The following is a 22,500-nucleotide window of genomic DNA, read 5'->3' as shown; positions in this document are numbered from 1 at the left end:
ACAATAATCTTGTAACACCTTAAAGATTAACACATTGATTACAGCCCAAGCTTTCATGGACTACAGTCTACTTCATCAGATGCATGAAATATTACCCTGAGATATATGTATATATATTATATGCACATGGGGGCATTTGGTCAGGTCAGATGAAGGAGGGTTGTACAAATAAGAAATATAATGCAGAGAAGTACAGACATGGAAAATTGCATACTTAGCAGTGGTGGTTCACAACACTGTTCTTGGTGACACATCAGCAGTCTGGTACCGGTGTCTGCTATGTGAATTACCAGCGTTTACATCAATGCCTATACTTTTTTTTGTATTTCCCCCTAACCTCAATTTTTTACACCCCCTCTCAAAAAACCCAAAACCAATGGGTTGTATCCAATGCTGCTGTTCTGCTCCTGCAACTGACTTCCACTTGTGCAAAGGAACTCTTCTGTCTCATCTGCAGTCCCCCGTGCATCCTCAAATTTTACTCCAGAGGGTTTGGGGACATTTTGGAGCAGATTTTGGGGGAGGCAAAGGGAGGGCAGAGGAAGCAAAAGTTCTGTTGCATGAGTGGAATGCTATTCACACAGAGCTAGGTACAACCCAATGTGTACGTGCAATTGCAGTGTGTATATACAATATACAGTTGCAATTCCAAGGCCTTCATGGGACCTACATTTCATTAAGTGTTATGCTGAGTTATGTTACACTTCATGCATCAGATGAAATGTAAGTCCAAGGCCATGAAGAGCTTGGAATTGCAATTTTTAGGAAAGCAAAGCAGCATCTTGAATTGGGACCACAAGGCAGTGCTGTTGCAACAAGCATGTTTGAGAGCTAGTGGAGGGGGACACAAGGAGCTACCCCACTGATTGCAAAAATCCATCCAAATATCAACCAAAGTATTTAATACGCACAATGCCTGCTGCAGCACTTTCTAAAATAGTCTAGAAGCCATTTGGAAACATAGGTCACTGCAGTTGCACCATGAGGGATGCAACTGAAGGAGTATTAGCAATTTGAGGTCCAACTCTTACTGAATGTTTAAAATACATTTTATTTAAAACATTCCTGCCTTGCTCTTTGTTGCAAAAAGCAAGTTCATACTGAGTAACAATCAAATATATATAAAACAACAGCATAAATATAAATCAGTATAAAAACAAGACTGATAAACTAGTTGTCTGAATGCTGTGCAGAAGCTTTCAGAGGAAGCTAGGTAGCTTATTTTTATTAGACTATTGCTTAGATTAAATTTGATTATGGTGAGGGCTGTTTTGTGCAGTCCCAGATGATGTACTTAATACCTACTGCAGAAATGCCTAGTAGCCTAATTTTGATTGAAAGCCCCATAGAAACACAAGGGTATATAAAAAAGGGAAATAAATGAATTGATAATAGTTTTCATTACCTCTTGAGGGCCAGGCAGAAAGACATTGACTGCAGTGACTTTTGGTTCAGTGACTGGATTCACCAACAAAGCATTTCCTGAAGTACATAGAGAAGAAAAGCGATACTACTATGGGATTATATCATTATTTAGCCATTTGCTGATATTTCTACCATGGATTCAGTATAGCATTTGGAAAAGTAGTACCTTCTTTTCTATTAGAGGTGTGACTATGCCATTAAAAAAAAAAACTTGTCTAGAATATGCAAGAGGTCTTGTTTGAATATGCAAATAGCAGGTTCCTAACAGTTAATCCTTTCTCACAAAACTTTCCAGTGTTCAAAGATGCTTTACAAATTCTATCTAATTTGTCCTCACAACAACCCTGAAGTTTCTGAAGTAGTGATTTGCTAAAGGCCACGCAGGGGGCTTCCTGACTGGGCTGGAATTTGAAGATGGGCTTTTTGTATCCAAACCCAGCCTGCTATCCACAGCATTATAGAGAATAGCCTTGAGCCGACAGAAGTGATTGACATTAATCTGTGAGAAAAATTATTCAAAACATAGTATAAAACAATTTCAATTCTTTCCTAAGATTAAGAGGCAAAGATTAATTGGCACAGTCTAATCAGAATGCACTCCATAAGGAAATGCTAGAATTACTTTTCCCTCATTATCAGAACACTCATGGAGTTCACATTTCTTCTTCTGTAGTTATTTCCTGAAAGTATGGAGTGTGTCCCTAGGAAGGATTCCCACGAACACCTCTCTATACCCATCACGAGAGGACCAGTGACTGTTTAACTAGCTTTGCCAGCCAAGGAGACCGGAAGCAACGAGTGCAGAATGAAGCAAGCTCACATCTGGTCTATGGAAGACTGGGAATTCTGAAACTATAGGCCTGATCTCCTCAGAGTTCTCTGGATGAATCCTAACCACTAACATGAGACATCTTCCTCATCCCTTCCAGTTTGTGTGTTGCCTTTCTGTCACAGCTGTTGCATCTTCTGATTACACCACTGCCATGTTTTATAAAAGGTTCCTTCAACCTTTAAACTTACCAAGCATATACTCATCTTCGATGCCAAACGTTTCCAGTTCCTTGGGGAATTCTACCCAAACAGGTCTATGTAAAGGAATAAAGTGGAAGCAGCAAAGACTTTTTAGAAGACGTGCACTAGTATTCATATCAGAAACCAAGGGTCACTATTTTCTGTTTATAATTTGAATGTTATTTAGGTGCTATTTTAATCATTTAAGATTCACTAGGATTTATAGTAGTCCCATAATGAATTATGAAGCAGAAATTAGTCTCTTTAATTCCGAGCTTACCTCATGACCGGCTCTGCAACTGTATGTGCTCGATAAAACAAAGCATAGAGATATGGAAGAAGGGAATAGCGCTCCTTGATAGCATTTCTGATGATCCGCGTGTTCTCCTCACCAAACAACCAGGGCTCACGGCGCTTGGTGTTCATATTGGCATGCCCTCTAAAGAAAGGCTGTAGGGCTCCAGCCTGATACCATCGAACTAGCAGCTCTGGTTCTGGATTTCCAATAAATCCGCCCACATCAGCTGGATTTCAGAAAAAGTATGAATTGGTTTCTGAGAAAGGGTTGGAAAACGCAAACTTCCCAGATTCTTCCCCAGTTGGGCTGTATTTTCAGAAAAGCAATTTCCCCCCAACACAGAAACTACTTCAGAGAAGAAGGAATAAGAAAACTACTGGAAACCTGTGACCGCAAACTGGATATGCATGTATTCCAAAAATCAGGAGAAAGGATGTTAAGCTCAGTGGTAGAGCACATGCTTTGCAGACATGGCTCAGCTGGTAGGGAGGAGCCACAACATTAGCTTCCTGCAAGGTGTGTCACTGCCAGTTAGCGGGAGGGAGAGGAGATGGGAAAATCAGCACAGGTGCACTGGTGGGAGCGCCAGACTGGCTCTGCCAGTGTGCCGGCATCATGCCAACCTCTGCAGCCCTCCCTCTTCTGGTAACTGGCAGGGACTCACCTTCCAGGAAGTTAGCACTGTGACTTGACTCTACTCAAGAATCATAGAATTCTAGAGTTAGAAGGGACCCTGAGGATCACCTAGTAGAATGCAGAAATATGCAGCTGTCCCATACGGGGATCAAACCTGCAATCTTGGCATTATCAGCACCACGCTCTAACCATAGAATTGTAGCGTTGGAAGGGACCCTGAGGATCATCTAGTCCAATCCCCTGCAATGCATGAATATGCAGCTGTCCCACACGGGGATCAAACCTGCAACCAACTGCAGGTGTGCAAACTGTTACTATAAAGTGTGTGCTCTACCACCAAGTCATGTCATGACCAGTTTGCAGCTACAGGTGGTTCTACCCCACCTAGGAAGCTGTTTGTGATTTTGTGTGTGAACAAAAAGCACCTGGTTCATACCCTGGAATATACAGATCAGGCCACGAAAGACCTTAAGGAGGCTCTGCCTGTCATCAGAGACCATACTTGACTAGATGGCACAATGATCTGACTTCGTATAAGGCAGTTTACTATGTTCCCTGTGGATGGACGCCCTCTCAAGGTCAGCTATAACTCACCATATTAAAGTTAATTTATTTAGATTTTTAAGAAGAAAAAAGTTAATCAACAGAAATCTCTAAGCAGTATACATTAAGGAGTATAAAATAATTATCAATGATACCCAGACAAAAACAGCAAAAAAGGAAGAAAGAGTAAACTAAGACTCAACTTTGTCTGGATACTGTTGTTGAAATAAATATGATTTCAACCAGCACCTAAAACAATACAGTGAAGCTTCTATTCATAGAAATAATTGAGGCTTTTGAAAAGGCACAAGTGAAATGAGCTCAATTGCTTAGTAAGATGGAGACTGCAAACCAACACATCCCTTACCTCCACAGAAAGAAATTCCTGCCATACTGATTGTCAGCAACATTGGAACGGAGATTTTCAAGTACTGCCATTTTGCTTTATTGTCTCCAGTCCATACGGCACCTAGAAATATCAAGTTCACAGTGTTTGTGGACATTGGGTGTTGAGTTCAAAAGATATCCATAGGTTTTACTTCTAAGCAGATGAGCATGAGGCTCATGCTATATGTGTGCAGGTGTACAAATCCATATGTTACCCCTATCAGCTGTTTGATAATGACTCACATGAACTGCATTGTGCGATAGGTCAGCCATACATCACATTTGATCCCTGTTCTGGTGTCTGCATGGTGACAAGATCAGTGTCAGTTGTCACACTGTTCTTGATTTAAGAAGAACAAGGATAGAGGAAATGCACCCTAAAATCAGGCCAGTAGGTCCTCTGCTCAATCCTCAGCCTCTGAAAAGGAAGTTGGCAAACAGACTGATTTCAGTCTGATCAGCACGTGTCTTTTTGATGACAGCACTCAATACACGTGTCATTGAGATAATAACACGATCTCTCAGAACATCAATGAGTGAGTTACAATCTGGGTTTTCAGCATCTTAAAAATCTACCTATTGTGAAAGCCTGAAAGCTACAGCCCAATATTAAGTTGCTATTTATTACTTATTTCCACCCCTATTAGACACTTGAGTTGACTATGTTCCTTATTTAACTTATAACATTCCTTCTTTAACTTATTTGCAGTACAAGAAGAGGCAACAGCTTAATATTATGACAACTCCATAGCATGACAGATGCTCCGAATATCTGAAGTCTCAAATTCAATCCTTGGCATTTCAAGCTAAAGGGGTTTCAGATAGCACGAGCGGGCAAAGACCTAGTTCTGAGGCCCTGGGAACCAACAGAAAAAGATACAGTGATTTGTTGACGGGATTTCAAAAATCCTTGTCCAAAGATATAAAATGAATTCCGCCAACGTCCCTCAGGAGGAGGGAAGGAGAATAGTATTGTGAGGAACCCCAAGAGAATCTTGTCCTCAAAAGAATGTTATTTGCTCCCAAGACACACCTAGTAAGTTTCAATCAAGACTTAGAAGAAAGTTTCATTCATAAGAAATGTTTTAAATTGTTACAGAATATGATTATTTAGACTTGTTAGAATATGATTATTTAGACTTGTTAGATGATACAAAGGGTTTTCTGCATTTCCCCCCGCACCCTCAGACATCTGAGAATTTTCTGTACGTTTGGGGAACTTGTCTCTCTCTCACACACCTGATTATAAAACAAGACTATATTTGAGGTTAGCCTGGTTACTGGGGAAGCAAAGTTTAAAGATTATTCATTCATTCCTTACATTTTCATCCTGCCCTTTCCCCAATGAGCTCTTGGTGGCACACATGATTGTCCCTTCCCCCCATTTTAGCTTCACAACAAGCCTTGTACAGAAATGGGCTTGTGAGATAGGGCAGGTTGAGATGGTGACTAGCGCAAAATAACTCAGTGAGTTTGATGGTTGTGTGGGGATTTAATTGATGTTTGAAGAGGATGCTTGAAAAGGGGAGCTAAGTCGTGTTAATCATCATTCTTCCTTATTCTATGCTTACCATACTTTTGTGAGCCAGCAAAGAACGAGCGTGTGAGAACAAAAGGCCTCTCCAGCCCCCCACTTCGTCTGATCAGTCCTTCTGCAGTTGCCATTTGCTGAAACACACCAGAGGGAAACATGTCTGCTTTAACACAGCTGTTATAACTCTACTACAGAGAGAAGGCCAGGAACAGTAAAAATACAACAGCATTTCTGGACTGAGAAGAGCCAGATAGAACACCTTAAAACAGCAACAGAGAAGGCTGACATGAATCAATCGCCCTGTGGCTTGTACAGGAAAGAACAGGAGCTGGCAAGACTGATTTTTTTAAACACACGCTCTTCATACAGGAAGGGTTATTGACAGTATGAGGCATTGTTTCTAAAAGTAAACAAATGAATTTAAACAAGGAAGGAATACAGAAAAGAATGATCTGTTTTTGAGGGAAATGGGCTTGTACAGTCTTAGACTAGTACAAGGCAAAGTATAATACAATTCTGAGACATACTTCTTGTTGAAGCCACGATAAATTACTGTAACTATCATTTAATGGTATGCTTTTGTTATTCTTAATTAAGAAGAGTTAAAATGTAAAATATACAATAACAATAATTAATCATCACAAATTAGTAGCATGAGGACTGGAATTGAAACTGTTCACCTGCAAAGGCCATACCTGGTAGAAACCATAGAGATTATGGACTTCTCGATGTTCCCATTTGCCATAATGGACAGCATCCTTCTGCATGGTTAGCTCTACTCCTCTGAAGACTGAGGGCTCATTCATATCATTCCAGGCAAAAAGGATTTCAGAAGAACCCTATCAACATTTTAATTACATAAAAGCTGTTGGTTTAATCCACAATTAACGCACACACACAGAGTCTGGGTAGGTATACACATGCTTACAAAGCTCTCAAAAATGTAAAGCAGACTACTCTAAGGAGGATGGATGGCGGCTAACAGATTGAGATTGAATCCTGATAAGACAGAAGTACTGTTTCTGGGGGACAGGAGGCGGGCAGGTGTGGAGGATTCCCTGGTCCTGAATGGGGTAACTGTGCCCCTGAAGGACCATGTGTGCAGCCTGGGAGTCATTTTGGACTCACAGCTGTCCATGGAGGCACAGGTTAAATCCTTGTCCAGGGCAGCTGTGTACCAGCTCCATCTGGTACGCAGGCTGAGACCCTATCTGCCTGCAGACTGCCTCGCCAGAGTGGTGCATGCTCTGGTTATCTCCCACTTGGACTACTGCAATGCGTTCTACGTGGGGCTACCTTTGAAGGTGACCCGGAAACTACAACTAATCCAGAATGCAGCAGCCAGACTGGTGACTGGGAGCGGCCGCCGAGACCATATAACACCGGTCTTGAAAGACCTACATTGGCTCCCAGTATGTTTCCGAGCACAATTCAAAGTGTTGGTGCTGACCTTTAAAGCCCTAAACGGCCTCGGTCCAGTATACCTGAAGGAGCATCTCCACCCCCATCGTTCTACCCGGACACTGAGGTCCAGCACCGAGGGCCTTCTGGCAGTTCCCTCACTGCGAGAAGCCAAGTTACAGGGAACCAGGCAGAGGGCCTTCTCGGTAGTGGCGCCCTCCATGTGGAATGCCCTCCCACCAGATGTCAAAGAGAACAACAACCACCAGACTTTTAGAAGACATCTGAAGGCAGCCCTGTTTAGGGAAGCTTTTAATGTTTGATGTATCACAGTATTTTAATATTCTTTTGGAAGCCACCCAGAGTGGCTGGGGAGGCCCAGCCAGATGGGCAGGGTATAAATAATAAATTATTATTAATTATTATTATTATTATTATTATTATTATGAGAGGAAAGCAGTTGTCAGAGAAGCTTCTCTTGGACTCTTATGGGCTTCAAGAACAGGTGGGATCTATCTACCCATTACGGATAGATTAGGGATACCCATAGGGATGCGGGTGGCGCTGTGGGTTAAACCACAGAGCCTAGGACTTGCCGATCAGAAGGTCGGCGGTTTGAATCCCTGCTCGGTCCCTGCTCCCGCCAACCTAGCAGTTCGAAAGCACGTCAAAGTGCAAGTAGATAAATAGGTACCGCTCCGGCAGGAAGGTAAACGGCGTTTCCGTGCGCTGCTCTGGTTCGCCAAAAGTGGCTTAGTCATGCTGGCCACATGACCCGGAAGCTCCCTTGGCCAATAAAATGAGATGAGTGCTGCAACCCCAGAGTCGGCCACGACTGGACCTAATGGTCAGGGGTCCCTTTACCTTTTTATCTAACCATTAGAATTAATGGTGGGAAAACTAATCCCATCAGCAATATAATTAGCTTGTTAAAATTCTAATCCCATGATAAAAGCTCAGATAAAGCTTCTCTGTTATTTTTAAATGTCTTAAGTATCTATGAGAACTGGTCTTGGTACCTATTTATAAACTCTTAATAGATTCAACCTGAAAACTGCATAATTTTGAGTTTTGGCAGCACCACCGTATACAATGGGTATATCTCAGATCTTTGCTTTGACATTTGTTTCTGACAGTGGCAACCCTACATTTTTTATCAGCTGCTGGCTTCTTTAGAGGTTTCTAAGCAAAATGCTTATAGGGTTCTTTTCTTCTTTCTTGGGCACCCTTGGGCAACTGGGACCAGAATGAATGAAGAACATGCACAACACTAGCAAGTTTCCTTCCAGGTTAGCATCCCAAATGGTAAAATTCCCATATCACGTTCAACACAAAAGGATTTGGAATTGGTTAGACGCTACAGTTCTCCAATGGAACTTGCATGAGCCAAGTTGTCCCTTTGGTGTCATATGGAGAAACGACTGTGTGGAAACCTTCGCTTATCAGTATATTTTGGATCAATCCTCTTCCTCGGTCATCAAATGAAAGTCCCTGTTTCTTACTTTTTAAGAGCTTGGTTTTTCTGCCAAGGATCCTGCCACACAGGGTCATGAGAAAAGAACACAAACCTTATATGCACTGAAGGCAAATTGATCTGCATACCATTCTCGGACTTCAGGATTGGTGAAATCCAGGTAAGATGAGAGACCTGCAGGTGTGAGGAAATTATGACATTTGCAGGACTTAAGTCTGGATGGCGGCTTATAAAGATTTAAATAAATAACATATGGCCTTCATGCTGTGGTTGACAAATACAATGCGAAACTCCTATTAATATTCAAGCAAATACAATAATACAACAAAGAGGGTTTTTACAGCAAATACTAGCTTCATATAAGAGATTTTTCCTCAGAACCACAACATAGGAGGAAAGTGTTTAATTTCCAATCCTTGCCTGCTGCAATCCTGATAATTATCAGCCACCAACCCAGCTGATGCTATTTTTTATTTAACATCACCTATAGTTTGTTTATTTAACTTCCAGTGGTGGAGACTGGAAGAGTTCACTATATTACCCTCTCTGCATCTTTGTGCACACTCTGCAATGTTAGTCTTGTTGTTGGACAAGGGTCATCATGCTTACAGGCCAAATGTCTATATCTTCCTATACATATAATAAAAATGTAAGGTGTCATCATGCCCGCCCAGGCAAATGGTGGTGGTGGGGAGGTCCTTCACATAGATGCCCTGTGAACTGCCTGCTCCCTCCTTTAAAAGGGACAGAAGGGGAGAGGCCTGGGTGAGCTGTGGGTAGATAAGGGAGGGGGTTGCGGTGTAAAGGGGACTTTGTCAGGTGAGGGGGAAGGGCAAAGGGCTGGTGAGCCGAGTGAGCAGAGGAAGCAGGTCCTAGTCTTAGAATTTTGAAGCCGATGCCATCATTGCCTTGCCATGATAAATAAATAGAGACAAAGGGTCTCTTGGATCCAGCTGACTAACACCTGGTAGCAATACCTGTTTAAATAAAGTTAGAGGTATTAAGGATCAAGAGCTTTTTAAAAAAATGTCAGTGAGGAGTAGAAGTCATTTTTTTAATTTTCTTCAAACTTCTGACCATAAAAAACCATTTAACCCTTTTTAAAAAGGAATTATATATCACATTAAGTTATCAACACAGATTTGAAAAAGGAGAACAGAAAGACAGTATCACACACACAATTAATGTACAGAATAAAACTTATTTCTATTTATTAATAAATTTTAACTTCCATAAATGTCAGTCATCAGATTTGTAAAAGTAAAGGAGGGGCTTTATTACCTGGCCAACAGATGCCTTCGAAATCTTTGCCTTTACGGTCTTTTACAAAGTAACCTCTTTCTTTTGCTTGTGAGTATATGGTATACAGAGGATCAACTTTAATATGGGGATCCAGAATGACGACCAGCTGCCAACATGAGAGACGGCACAATATTATCATGTATGGATTACCATTATTTACATCCTGTCTTTCAGAATACAAAACCTTCCGAGGTGACTTACAGGTAACATTAAATTACACATTTTAAAAAATGCAACAGACAGTATCAACGTATTAAAAAGTTGGGAATCACAGCTCAATGGATGTGAATGGATCAGGGGCGGCCCTTCCTGTTTCACCACCTGAGGTGAAATGGGAGTTGCTGTCTCCTTTCCTGCCCACCCTGGCTCTTGCCAAACTTGGCAGGAGCTGGGGCGGTCCTGGAAGTTTTACCACCTGGTTTCTGTGGGGCAGACAAGGAGCTATGCCACATGCCAGAATAGCACCCTCATAGCAGTAGAAGTGGTCAGGAGGGTGGAGCACTGCCTTTTTCACTTGCACCATCTGAAGCGAGCGCTTGATCCCCAACCTCAGGGGCGGACTGGGTCTGCCTGCTACACATGAAGGCCACAAGAGCTGCAGACATCCAAAGAAATTTTTCTCCCTACTTTCTCTACGTTACCCACCTTGCGCTTTTTCTTCATGAGTATCTGCTTCTGCATCCTCTCGGGATTGCCAAACTTCTCCTTATTCCATGTGAAGTACCGCTTGCCATCTGTGTGCTCGATGTCAAGCCATATGACGTCATATGGGATGTCATGCATATCGAAACCTGCATCTACCCCTTCCACGTCGTCCTCGTCTTCGTAATTCCAGCGGCACTGGTGGTAGCCAAGGGAGAAGAGTGGGGGCAGGGCTTGAGTGCCTAGCAACAACAAAAAAAGGGAGAAAGGGAAAACAATGCAATCATCCAAATTAAAACCAAAGTCACAATTAAGTGCTAAATATTTATTTTTGCTTGAACTTTCTCAGCTGCACTAGAGGCATTAAAAGTGTACAAGAAGAGTCTCGTTGTAATGAAAGCAGCACAGAATCCTTTTCCTTACTTTGAAACTAGAAAGTGCTTCGGGTTGCTAATGTAGCTTTGTGAGCAGTTATTTGCCCACCTGCCAGAGGCTACGTCCTGAAGGCACATGGTATGTCCTCCTTGTTTCAGCTAAGCAGATCTGGGCCTGCATAACACTGTCCTGAGTTCCACGATATGTGAAAGGTGAGACAGAAACAAAATACAGGGGTGGGGAGATGTTCCTTTTTTGGTGAGTGGCTTGTCAGTGTTACCAGTGAAGTTGAACCTGTGACACAGATGTGGTAGATGCAGACAGATGGGGGAATGAACTCGGTAGTGAACTGCTACTTCTCTCTCTCTCTCTCTGCCCCCCTGACTCTATTACAATGGTTCTATATCTTTAACTGCTTAGAAATTGTTATGTACTGAAGTTCTCACCCTGGGCCAGCAGGGGGATACAGTTTTCACTCAGGTCCACATATGCAAATAAGGGCTTAAAAGTGACGTTCAGTGATTGGATAGTTACAGAAAGTTGTTCTGGAGCTCTATATAAGCAGGCTGGCTGAACCCTTCAGTTCAGTTCTGTTCCGGCCTGTGAATAAACAAGAGCTGTTTGAAGAATCGCTGTGTCCTCTGATATGTTCACCCACAACTTAACAGAAATAGATCTCTCTCTCTCTTGCATACACAAGCTGGGTATGCCACCTTAATGTTTATTCTTGCCACTTAAAGCAGTTTCAGGATGTACAGGTGAAACTCAAAAAATCATCACAATTATAACAAATAAAGGCTTGACATATCTCGCTTTGCATGTCAGGAGTCTATCTCATATATTAGTTTCACCTTTTAAGTTGAATTACTGAAATAAATGAACTTTTCCACGATATTCAAATTTTTCGAGTTTCACCCGCATTTGTATTGTAAGACAGTACCTGTCAGTTGTGCATACTGCTTAAAAATATCAAAGGGTTGGGGCCCCATTAGGATGAAAGTGTCAATGATCCCACTTTCCGACATCCAGCGCACATCAGTTTGAGGAAGCACTCTCTGCTTCGAAGTTTCTGGAGTTTTGGAGGACAAAACCTGTCAAACAAAGCAATCAGAAAAAGGTAACGGTATGGCTTTTGATACACATGGAGGTCCCAGATGGTGAGTTTCGACGTGCCTGTCATCACTCCACCTTTCGTGCCCCAGCAGAGGTGAGAGGCTGCCCACTCAGCATCCATTCTGCACTGCTCGCAGAGTTCTCTAGAATGTCACACTAACCCCCATGCACTGGAGAAGCACTTCCATGCAGGAGCTAGATTCCAGCACTGGCCTCACCTCCATTGCGGCTTTGGTAGCAATCTCCACCAGAGTTTCTGAGGAATTCAGCCAGAAGATCCCAGCCGTTCTGCCGGGTTTGTGAGCCAAGAGCAAGGGCACGGCACCATAAATGCCCATTTTGCTGTGAACTTTGTATCCGAAGACATCCAGGTTATAAAGCCGGTAGACATCACCATCGCTGGAACAGACAGACAAGATGTTTGCACAGAGCACTTTGCTGATGCTGGAGGTAGACGCTACTTCTGTTTTTGTCCAATGCAAGAGACTGATGGCTATAGATTTAATACTTGCTAACGGCACCAGCGGAAGCAGCTGTCCTTAGAAATGGTTTCTTATGCTGTAACTGGAGTGCATTGCACTGTACTTGATGGGGGGTGGGGCTCCTCCAAGGCGCTGGGATGGAGAAGGTGATGCTGCTCTTCCCCGTGAGCACAAGCTACGCTGCTGGGGAACAACATTCCCAGAGGACACCCCTGAACATTTGCTTCCCAAGGTGACCTAGTAAAGGTAAAGGGACCCCTGACCATTAGGTCCAGTCGTGACCAACTCTGGGGTTGCGGCACTCATCTCGCTTTATTGGCCGAGGGAGCTGGAGTTAAGCTTCCGGGTCATGTGGCCAGCATGACTAAGCCGCTTCTGGTGAACCAGAGCAGCGCACGGAAACGCTGTTTACCTTCCTGCCGGAGTGGTACCTATTTATCTACTTGCACTTTGGCATGCTTTCAAACTGCTAGGTTGGCAGGAGCAGGGACCGAACAACGGGAGCTCACCCTGTTGCGGGGATTCGAACCGCCGACCCTCCGATCAGCAAGTCCTAGGCTCTGTGGTTTAACCCACAGCGCCACCTGCGTCCCTTAAGGTGACCTAGTAAGGGACCTTAAAAGGGAACAAGAGCACTTTCCCCAAACTCTGATTCTGAACAAGCAAATAAGGGAGAGTAAAGCAAATCACTGCAGCCCCAGAGGAGAACAAGACAGCTGAGGTGCCACTAAATCATCAAATCATATGAAGAGGGGAAGGCAAAAAGAGAGGGGTTTTTTGGGGGGGGAGGGGGTTGCCAGAAAAGAAGGAGATGGGATAGCAGACAGGCAGCAAAGCCATGCTGAAAACTCCACCCACTTTTGGCGCTAAATCCCAAGGGACTTTTCTTGTGAATCAGCTAGTCTTCAATATTAATAATAAAGAAATATACAGGATTGTACCATAGTCTTCAGCTCACTGTTACTTCAGAGGTGAATACTGTATTGTTTAAACTCTGCATGTTCTACAATGACAATTAGAACTGGGATTTGAATAAATACAGACTGTCATCTCTGTCGCTCTTTTTTATAGTTGTCTGAATGCAATTCTGGCTCCCAGTGAGATCACTGCTGCTCCAGTTTAAGGCTGTCAGCCCCATTCTAATCATGTTTGCTCAGAGGTGAGTTCAGCGAAATCCAATTCGTAATAAATATGCTTAGGACTGCAACCCACTGATCTCTCCTGGTCTAGGTATCCCTAGACACCTCTGTACCTTTTATTAGCTTATTTGCATACTATCAACCTAGCAGAGCACAAAACACCACAGCAATCCTGAAAGGAACAATAGAGCAAGGTGTGAAAACTGGTGTGGGATGAGGCACCAAATAAAACTGTCCCCAGAACTGGTTTTTTTCTTTTCTTTTCCTAGATGAGGTATTTGGCAAAAGATGTATTTGCTTAGGGTGGAGCTCTCAGGGAAGAAAAGAATTAATCAAACAAAGCAAAGGTCAAGTTCAACTTGCCCCGCTTTCACTCTGCATTCTCAGGCATCTTTGCTGAGATATGAATGCCATGTGCAAGGATCTACTGATGAGGCTTTACAGGGGAGGAGGGCTCCTCCGTTGACGTCCCTTTCCATCATTTCCCTGCGAATTAGTACTCTTCCACTGCCACTGCCTGAGCTGATGCAGTAACACAGAAGTTTAGGTAAGTTCTAACAACACCACTGGGGCAACCCAGTCAGATGGGCAGCATATAAATAATAAAATTGTTGTTGTTGTTGCTGTTGTTGTTACTACTTGAAAGGGTCAGTAACAAATTGCTCATACAGTCATACCTTGATTCTCGAACAGATGCGTTCCGGGAGTCTGTTCAACTCCCAGAACCATTTGAAAACAAAGGCAAGGCTTCACATTGGCTGCAGGAGCGTCCTGCAGCCAATCGGAAGCCACGCCAGATGTTCGGCTTCCGAAACTCCTTCAAAAACCGGAACACTCACTTCCGGGTTTTAATCATTCAAGAGGCAATTTGTTTGGGAGCCAAGGCATTTGAGACCCAAGGTACGACTGTACACAAAGCTGTTTCTTTAGCGGATGCAGCTACTGTGAGTAAAAAGTAGCATTTTTTACATTTATAGCCTACCCATTAGCCACATCCTCTTCTCTGTTTTTTGAAAAAACAAGAACCAAAAACAAACAAAAACTCCAGGATGTCTGAGAACAACCTGGGAAAGGGAAGCTGTGTGAAGAAAAATGGAACAGATGCTGCTGAGGACTAGGAAGCTGCCTGAGATGAGGGCCTGGAAGGCAAGAAAATTAGAAGAAGCATGGCATAAGAAAGCAGTGGGCACTGTAGCAGAGATTTGATTGGTGGAGGTGGCAGAGGGGGGAAAAGGTGTCCTCAAACTCCATCTTGAGGAAAGCCTCATATAGGGCTTAAGGAGAGAAAAAAGTGCTCCATGCCGTGAGTTGGAAGGTCTAGAGGCAGAGGCTGCTTCCAGATGGGTGTTTACTGTGAGGCAGGTGCTCCTCATGCAAGCCAATTTTACCAGGCATCTATGCAACACCAAAATGCCATTCTGCATGCCCCGTCCCGCTGCCACTTGCTGCCAATGACCCACTTGCAACATCTGTATGACCCATTCACAGGATCAAGCCCCCAGCAGGAAGCACCCTAGATGGCTAAAGAAAAAGAACAGAGCAGGCAGTGGCAAGAGAATCAGAGGCCTGAAGATTGAAGGAGGCAGCAGAACTCTTAAGGGAAAGAGGAGGGAGAAAACTGAGAAAAGGAGAGAGTAAGATACAGTACATTTATTTCTTTATTCAATACATTAAAATACCACTTAATTACTCACATTTCTAAGCAGCATACATAAAACCAATGCACGGAAAATGGAAGAAGAATAGTTTAATTGTGCGCCTGAAGTTCAACAAGGAGGGTAATCTCAGTTTGGGAGAGAATTCCAGAGACTTGGCCAAAGCTGCCCTTTTGTCAGCGTTTTATGCATACATAGTTAAATTACCTGGTGTTTTTAAGGAGAAGTGTCTCTGCATGCTGAGGTATTCCATAGATATGTTCAAATCCATGTAAAGAAAAATCTAAGCCTATACTGCTGGGACCTGTAAGAAGAATCATAGAACTGTAGAATCAGAAGGGACGCAAAGGGATGCAAATATCCCAACCCACTGCAATTCAGGAATCACAGCTCAATAATCCCTGACAAATGGCATAAGAAAGAGTATGAAGTCAGAAAACCACTCTGGAAACACATGCCACATAAAATTGTCAGGAACTGCCCTCTGCTGAGGTTCTTTGTCACCTACTCTATATATATGCACACTTAGTGGCTTATATCCTGATGGTGCTAAAACTGGATTTACTCAAAAATCACAGAGGTATACAAGACCAATGCGTTTAGCACATATGTGCTCACCATTTCCAGCCCCTGCAGCTAAATGTACACAATCTGAACCACAGTGTATAACAAGCAGATTGAAGGAGCACCTCCAGCCAGATGTTAGCTATGGAAAAATGACTACAGAACAAACAGTGCCAGGTTATTTTTGCAAGTGATCCAGTCGACATATGACACATGAATACATATATTACAGATATTACAAGCAAAATTGAAAGACACTATACTTACCATTAGCTTTGATGTCTGAAAATTTGCCAAATTTTTCTTCCCAGAGACCCAAGTCATCTTGATTTTCCTGCTTGGATAAAAATTATCCAAATCTAAGCTATAGGGCAATTGTATTCATGTCAGCTCTAAGACCCATGGATTTCAGTGGGGCTTACTCCCACAAGAGAGTGTTTAGGGTTGCAGTTTTACTGACACTGGCCAACTGCCAATTAAGGCCACAGTCCTAATTCCACCACCCTGGAAGAAAGCCTATTGAATTCATTAGCAATGCTAAACTAACTATTCCCAGTTAGAAGGACTGTTTTGTCTTTTGGAGAATCCATAAGGCAAAACTCTACAAATAAAAGCTTAGTTTACCTTAGAGGAATTAGCTGATCCTTCTTTCTCTTCTTGCGATGTAGATTTCCTAATTAACGCCCCCCCCCCAAAAAAGAGCGATCAGTTTTTATATTTATATATAGACTTGCCTACAAATATGTACTAGTAAGAGTTTTAGGACTGCGTCCCAAGATAATTTAGCTCCAGTTGGATTGCGGAGACCGTGACATATCATACCTGCTTTGCGGGGCTGGCTGGAGGTGCTCAAAATACAGCAGGCCATTGGAGTTTGTACTCCATACAATCTCACCCTTGCAAACAAACTGTATCTGAAAAGGATTTGCAGTGATGTGAAGTTGCTGGTCTTCATTGTCACAAGCCAACACAAGTTTGTCTCCATCTTTCTGCAATACTGTTAGACTGGAAAATGGGAAAATAGCAGTCACAGATAAAACCTTTGAAAGCTTGTTCCCAAATGCAAACAGCTGCAAATTAAGAAACTGATAATTCTAGTTGAACAAAAAACATCAACTTCTAATTTCATTCCCAGGGCATAAATGACTTTTTCACAATTAAATGCATTTCTGGCCATATAGATCTACACATTATATGCAAGGGTGAGTGGAGCAACAACCCACCCTTGGATTTTGAGGTAACTCAAGTTATGATGTCACTGAAAATATAGCACAATCTTATACATGTCTACTGAGAAATAAACCCCACGGATTACAGCCCAAATCACATACATGTGTCCTCAGATTCCATCTTATTTAGCAAATTCTGCTTCATCACTTACCTGAGGCAGACAGGTTCTTTAACGAGAACATCAGGGACTTCATATATTGGTTTGAATGGCTCTTTCTCATTAATTTTAAGCCTGAAAATATTACCCTCTATTTCAGAAATTTCTACTAAAAGAGGTTCCTGGGGATAAGTAGAAAAAGAGTAACAATTAGAATATTCATGCAGCTGACGAATCACATTGATTCATTTATCTACAGTTACCATAATAGGGGGGAAAGCCATGGTGGAAAGAGTTTCTCCTGGTATGTTTTGGGTCACTAGAAATAAAAGCATTTAATCCCCTCTTGCATGCATCTGTTTGCACAGCAGCAAAGATAAAGCATATAAAAATGGAAGTCCAAACCAACCACAGACTTTTGAAGAATATTTTAATGTTTACATTGTTTTTAATTCATTCTATATTTGCTTTAGTATCTTATTTGTGGGTTGTTTTGAGTATGTGATGGCAAAGCAGGGTAGAAAATAGTTAATAATTCTCACACTTTCACATTATTGCTTTTGAGTAAGAAATAGATGACTGATCTGAGATAACTGATTAATTGTACACTTGTCAAGAAGCTGGGAGATCATGTGCATCACTGATGTTGCTTAATCGTAGTTACCGGTAGATTAAGCCAGAGTTTGCAAACTAATGTCTAACCATAGTTAGACTGCTTCAAAGCTATCCACAGGTAGCATTTACCCTGTTGAAGGTAGTACTGTAATATGGTTAGTTCCAAAAAAGATGGAGAGAGGAGCGTTAATGTGCCAGAGAGAGAGAAGGAGCAGTTAGACCCACAGGATGATCCCAATCCCATAACCATGTTTAGGAAGGTTGCATCTGTACCAGGTCCTGTTCTTTAAAATAATAATTATAATAATGTTAAGAGTATTTGGACTTGATCCATTTGAAAAACACAATCTTGATGCCTTACCTCAACTGACATTTTTTTACAGCACCACCACTGTGGGTTAATGTGCTGAAAAGGAAATGTTAATATAGGGGATGCATCAAAATTGCTATCGGTGGAATCCAACTGGTGACGTTCCAATACAGTGGAAGCATCTGCTGTTGGAATAGGAGGGGAAAAATTTACTGTCCCCACTGCAGCTAAGCTCCAATTAGTTGGACTCACCAAGTCAGGGTGGTGAGTGCAATGGGAGACTGCAGAAGCGAAGGGAATCTTCAAAAATGGCCCCACCTCCTTTTCGGTAAGCAGAATTTAAAGTAGTGATAAAGAGTGCAAGCATTTCTGTTTGCCTGATGGAACCATCCCTCCCCTCATCCTCCCATGTGTTATTCTGGGGCTTCTGCCCCACCAGCTGATCTGGGTGGTACATGGGAGGAGGGGAATGGGAGAGGCCCCACTGAGATAATGGGACTTGTGCAGGCCCCCGCTGGCACAACTATTTAGTTGAATCCAGCCCAAGGGTACCAACTGGGCCCCACCCTGTGTCTTTTATTTCAATTATTTGTGGTTTATAGGGGGTTTTTTAATCAATGTTTTAACATTTTTAACTATTTTTTATCAATTTCAGTAACGAACTTTGGAAAGCTAGGAGACAAATTGGTTTAACAAATAAATGAACCCACTTCTTAAGAGGATCTCAGAGTAAAATTAAGTAGCTGTGGAAGTAAAGCTTTAACTTCATACTTGCACAAGAGATCGGTAGTTCCCTGGACATGCAAGAATCTCAAAACTGAGTAAATATTACCTGAGATATCATCAGTAAATATCTGAGTAAACATTATCTAAGAAAATGAATATTATCTGGGTAAATATCATCAGTACAATATTACATAAGCAATAATCTATTGTAAAGTGTTCATTTTTTTTCTTTATCAGTGACATTCAGACTGTATGCCAACCTTGCATTCTTCACTGACTATTTGGAATTTGACACAGCTGTGGGATAATTCCACTGTATCCAGCAATGCTCGGTATAAGGACTTCCCAGGACATAAACGTTTCTGACGCCTAAAGGATAAAGAAGAGAGCACAATCAAATTACTTATTTAATGATCCAGGGTGCAATTCTGCTCACTATTAGGCTACTTAAACCGCATTGATTCCAAAACGGCTTAAACAGTATTGCTGCCCAGATTTACATGTTTTCAGAGCTTCATGAACTAGTAACAGTGGGAATCAACTATCTACTTAGGGTTTTCCATATATATGTTAATATATGTCATCCTAACCTGAAAACTGAAAATGCTATTCAATTCTCTGGTACAGCTTTCCACAGCAAAGCACATCTCACTATTTACAAAACCAACTCTATTCGTGATTTTAAAAAATACTTAGCGGTGTGACCATTGCATGCAGTATTTTCTCCATTATGATACGCTGGAAATCTTTTAAGAAGTTTTGATGCCAACAAACAGTACTGTTTTACTGGTGCAATGTCCTGGAACTCTGGAAAGAATATAATGTTATGCACTTCTGGTACAGTGGTACCTCGGGTTACAGACGCTTCAGGTTACAGACTCCACCAATCCAGAAATAGTACCTCGGGTTAAGAACTCTGCTTCAGGATGAGAACAGAAATTGTGCGGTGGCAGCGGGAGGCCCCATTAGCTAAAGTGGTACCTCAGGTTAAGAACAGTTTCAGGTTAAGAACGGACCTCCAGAACGAATTAAGTTCTTAACCTGAGTTCTGTTAGCGAAAGCATTTCTGCTTCCCAGATGATGAAATAATCCCATTTCTTCACCCCTGTACTAGGGGTTTTTCCAACCCTTCAGAGCAGATTTGGGGGTAGTGCGAGGGAGTATGGGGGCAGGGAGAATGGGAGGGAAGGTGATATTAGGCTAGCTGGAGCCCTTCCCTGGCTTTTCCTAGAGCACCAGGATAACTGAATCTAGCCCTCTGTTTTCATAGTGCTATGGTTTGCAATGTGGTGTTAGCACAGTAGTCATGTGCCTTTAAGAGTGATAAACACTCACATTCCTTACCTGTAGAAGGCAATTTGATTGCATGTCTTAAAATTGCTTTTGCTCACAGCCTCCTCTTCGACACTAGAAAAAAAATTTAATGCAGTATAATTTAAGGTGATACTGAGAAAATGAATAAGCATCCCTCTCATGGTGACCATGTTAGAATAAACTCAGGGTGCATGTTAGCATAAACTCAGATGGTTGCTGTTTTCTGGGTGGAATTCAATTCCATACCAGCAACTTCAGGTTGTGCAATTAAAGTGAAGTTGGCACTGCAGTGCAACAAGAACAACAAAAAGACTTTTTGTGCTTAGGAAAGTGCTGGGAAAAGCCATTGGAAAGTCTGGGGTAGCAATGACTTGATCTAACCTTTGCACAAAATACCCAAATGAATGCATACTGAACAGCTGACAATGTATAATCTTCCTGCAAACTTTGTGTGGACAAATCAGGATAAATCATAATAAACAGGTCATCTAGAAGCGACCTCAGATTGTCCATTATAAAGGGTGTGCTGTGCAAAAGTAGCCTCTAGTCACTGTTTTCTAGTTACTATGTCATATAAATGGAGCCTGCTAGCAATATTTTGGTATAAGAAACTGTTGCTTTTCTTTTCTGTGACACTGGAATCACTTGTTATCAGACAGTTATTAAATATGAGCTTCTAGCTGTTTCTTTCACTTATTCTTAATTTTTCATTTACTTGTGTAAATACTCTCTTACAATTATAACCAGTGCTTTTTTTTCCTAAAGAAATGTTTAGGGGTACTCTCATTTTCCTACTCATATTGAAATACTGCCTCTCAATGAGGCCCAACTTAAATTCACAAAATGTTTAGGGGTACGTGTACCCTTAGAAAAAAAGCACTGATTACAGTATAACACTTCATTATCTATCGCTGCATGTTACCACTCACATGTTACCAGCTGTATCTACGTCAGAAAACAAGTTAACTTAAAGGTGGGTTAAGAGTAAATTTTTCTCTTTAGAAGCATGCACTATGATTTCAACTTAGGTTTGCTAAACAACTACTACAGAATCATATGGTATTTTACCTTACTTCTTCCTGGCTACTTGATGCCATGATATCCCACTCCCGGAGCTATTTTTGAATAATCACTACCGTCGCTGCCGGCTAGAAGCGGAGAAAAGCCCCCAACCAATGGAGAGTTTTGGTTTCACTCTCCCACAGCATGCTGGGAAATGGAGTTTTTGTTTCTCGTAGTCCGGCCCACCGGATATCTTCGCGAAGTGGTATGGAAGGAAGATGCAAGAGGTTTGATATTTGCAGTGTCTAGACGGCTAAAATTGGCTCGCTGTCTTCTAATCAATACACTCAGCTCTTCGTGTTGCATATTAATATCTTTGTCAGTAGATACACAACTTCTTGCTGCATTTGAAGCAAGATTCTTAGAGAGTACACGTGGGGGTTTTGGATGAGATTCTTTGCATGCTTATTGGACTGACTGTGATACACTTCCAATAAAAATGGATAGGATCGCACTGTTGTGATTTAGTAGGCTTGTTTAGACATATTATTTCAGAATTTAATATAGCTAATGATCATATGCCCTAAATTTCATTTCACCTGCTTCTTCAGGAAAGGCAAGACACAAACATGATGTACAAAGGCAGGTGAGAGAAAGTCACTCATCTAAGCAGACACCCCCCCATTAATCACCTGTACCCGTAAAGAGTTTATCATGAACTCTGACTCAAATGAAATTTTGCAAGGTGTCAGGTGCGAGTGGAATTAATAACTCAGGTTAATAATCATATTGTTGCGCAGCAACCCAATCTCCAAGCAGTGTGATACCCCCAGGGTCCGTGCTTCCTTTGGAGTAAGGTATAGGCAGCAGAGACTGTGGTGTCTTTCTGATAGATGGTTTATTTACCCCTCCCCACCCTCCCACTATGTATAAGGGTCTAGTGACTTCTCTTTCAGTGTATCTAAAGAAGTGTGCATGCACACGAAAGCTCATACCAATAACTAACTTAGTTGGTCTCTAAGGTGCTACTGGAAGGATTTTAAAAAAATTATTTACATGTGTATATATATATATATATATCTCAGCCTGAACCAACGATGGAGGAGTTTGTCACATTAACATCCCAAGAAGACCATGCTTCCCACATAGCCCGCAGCCTATTCAAACAGAAATCAAACATTGCTTGGACTCTCTGCCTTCTCAGCTTGCTCTTTTTTCAGCTTCT

At 42.0% G+C, this 22,500-nt stretch overlaps 1 protein-coding gene across 4 annotated transcripts in view; it reads right to left on the bottom strand.

Moving 5' to 3' along the window:
• Window positions 1-21,486, bottom strand: part of GANC (glucosidase alpha, neutral C) — a 28,225-nt gene extending 6,739 nt beyond the window's left edge. Inside the window, exons 1-19 of one of the 4 annotated variants that reach the window (XM_083506726.1) lie at window positions 21,342-21,486; window positions 20,304-20,366; window positions 19,220-19,328; window positions 17,363-17,490; window positions 16,804-16,986; window positions 16,606-16,654; window positions 16,249-16,315; window positions 15,625-15,721; window positions 12,360-12,540; window positions 11,969-12,119; window positions 10,657-10,895; window positions 9,991-10,117; window positions 8,804-8,883; window positions 6,530-6,673; window positions 5,872-5,968; window positions 4,281-4,382; window positions 2,717-2,960; window positions 2,446-2,510; window positions 1,406-1,482 (exon numbers count right to left, since the gene is read on the bottom strand). In XM_083506726.1, coding sequence (XP_083362852.1) covers window positions 1,406-1,482; window positions 2,446-2,510; window positions 2,717-2,960; window positions 4,281-4,382; window positions 5,872-5,968; window positions 6,530-6,673; window positions 8,804-8,883; window positions 9,991-10,117; window positions 10,657-10,895; window positions 11,969-12,119; window positions 12,360-12,540; window positions 15,625-15,721; window positions 16,249-16,315; window positions 16,606-16,654; window positions 16,804-16,986; window positions 17,363-17,490; window positions 19,220-19,328; window positions 20,304-20,366; window positions 21,342-21,370 — 2,232 coding nt within the window. In that variant the 5' untranslated portion in view covers window positions 21,371-21,486. Of the gene's footprint in view, window positions 1-1,405; window positions 1,483-2,445; window positions 2,511-2,716; window positions 2,961-4,280; window positions 4,383-5,871; window positions 5,969-6,529; window positions 6,674-8,803; window positions 8,884-9,990; window positions 10,118-10,656; window positions 10,896-11,968; window positions 12,120-12,359; window positions 12,541-15,624; window positions 15,722-16,248; window positions 16,319-16,605; window positions 16,655-16,803; window positions 16,987-17,362; window positions 17,491-19,219; window positions 19,329-20,294; window positions 20,367-21,341 lie in introns of all 4 variants that reach the window. The other 3 variants (XM_083506725.1, XM_083506728.1, XM_083506727.1) reach the window with 3 other exon arrangements.
• Between the last annotated feature and the right edge of the window lie 1,014 nt (window positions 21,487-22,500).

Source organism: Podarcis liolepis, assembly GCF_965112155.1.
Source record: "Podarcis liolepis genome assembly, chromosome: 1".
Lineage (NCBI taxonomy): Eukaryota > Metazoa > Chordata > Lepidosauria > Squamata > Lacertidae > Podarcis > Podarcis liolepis.
This window is presented reverse-complemented; position numbering and strand designations above follow the sequence as displayed.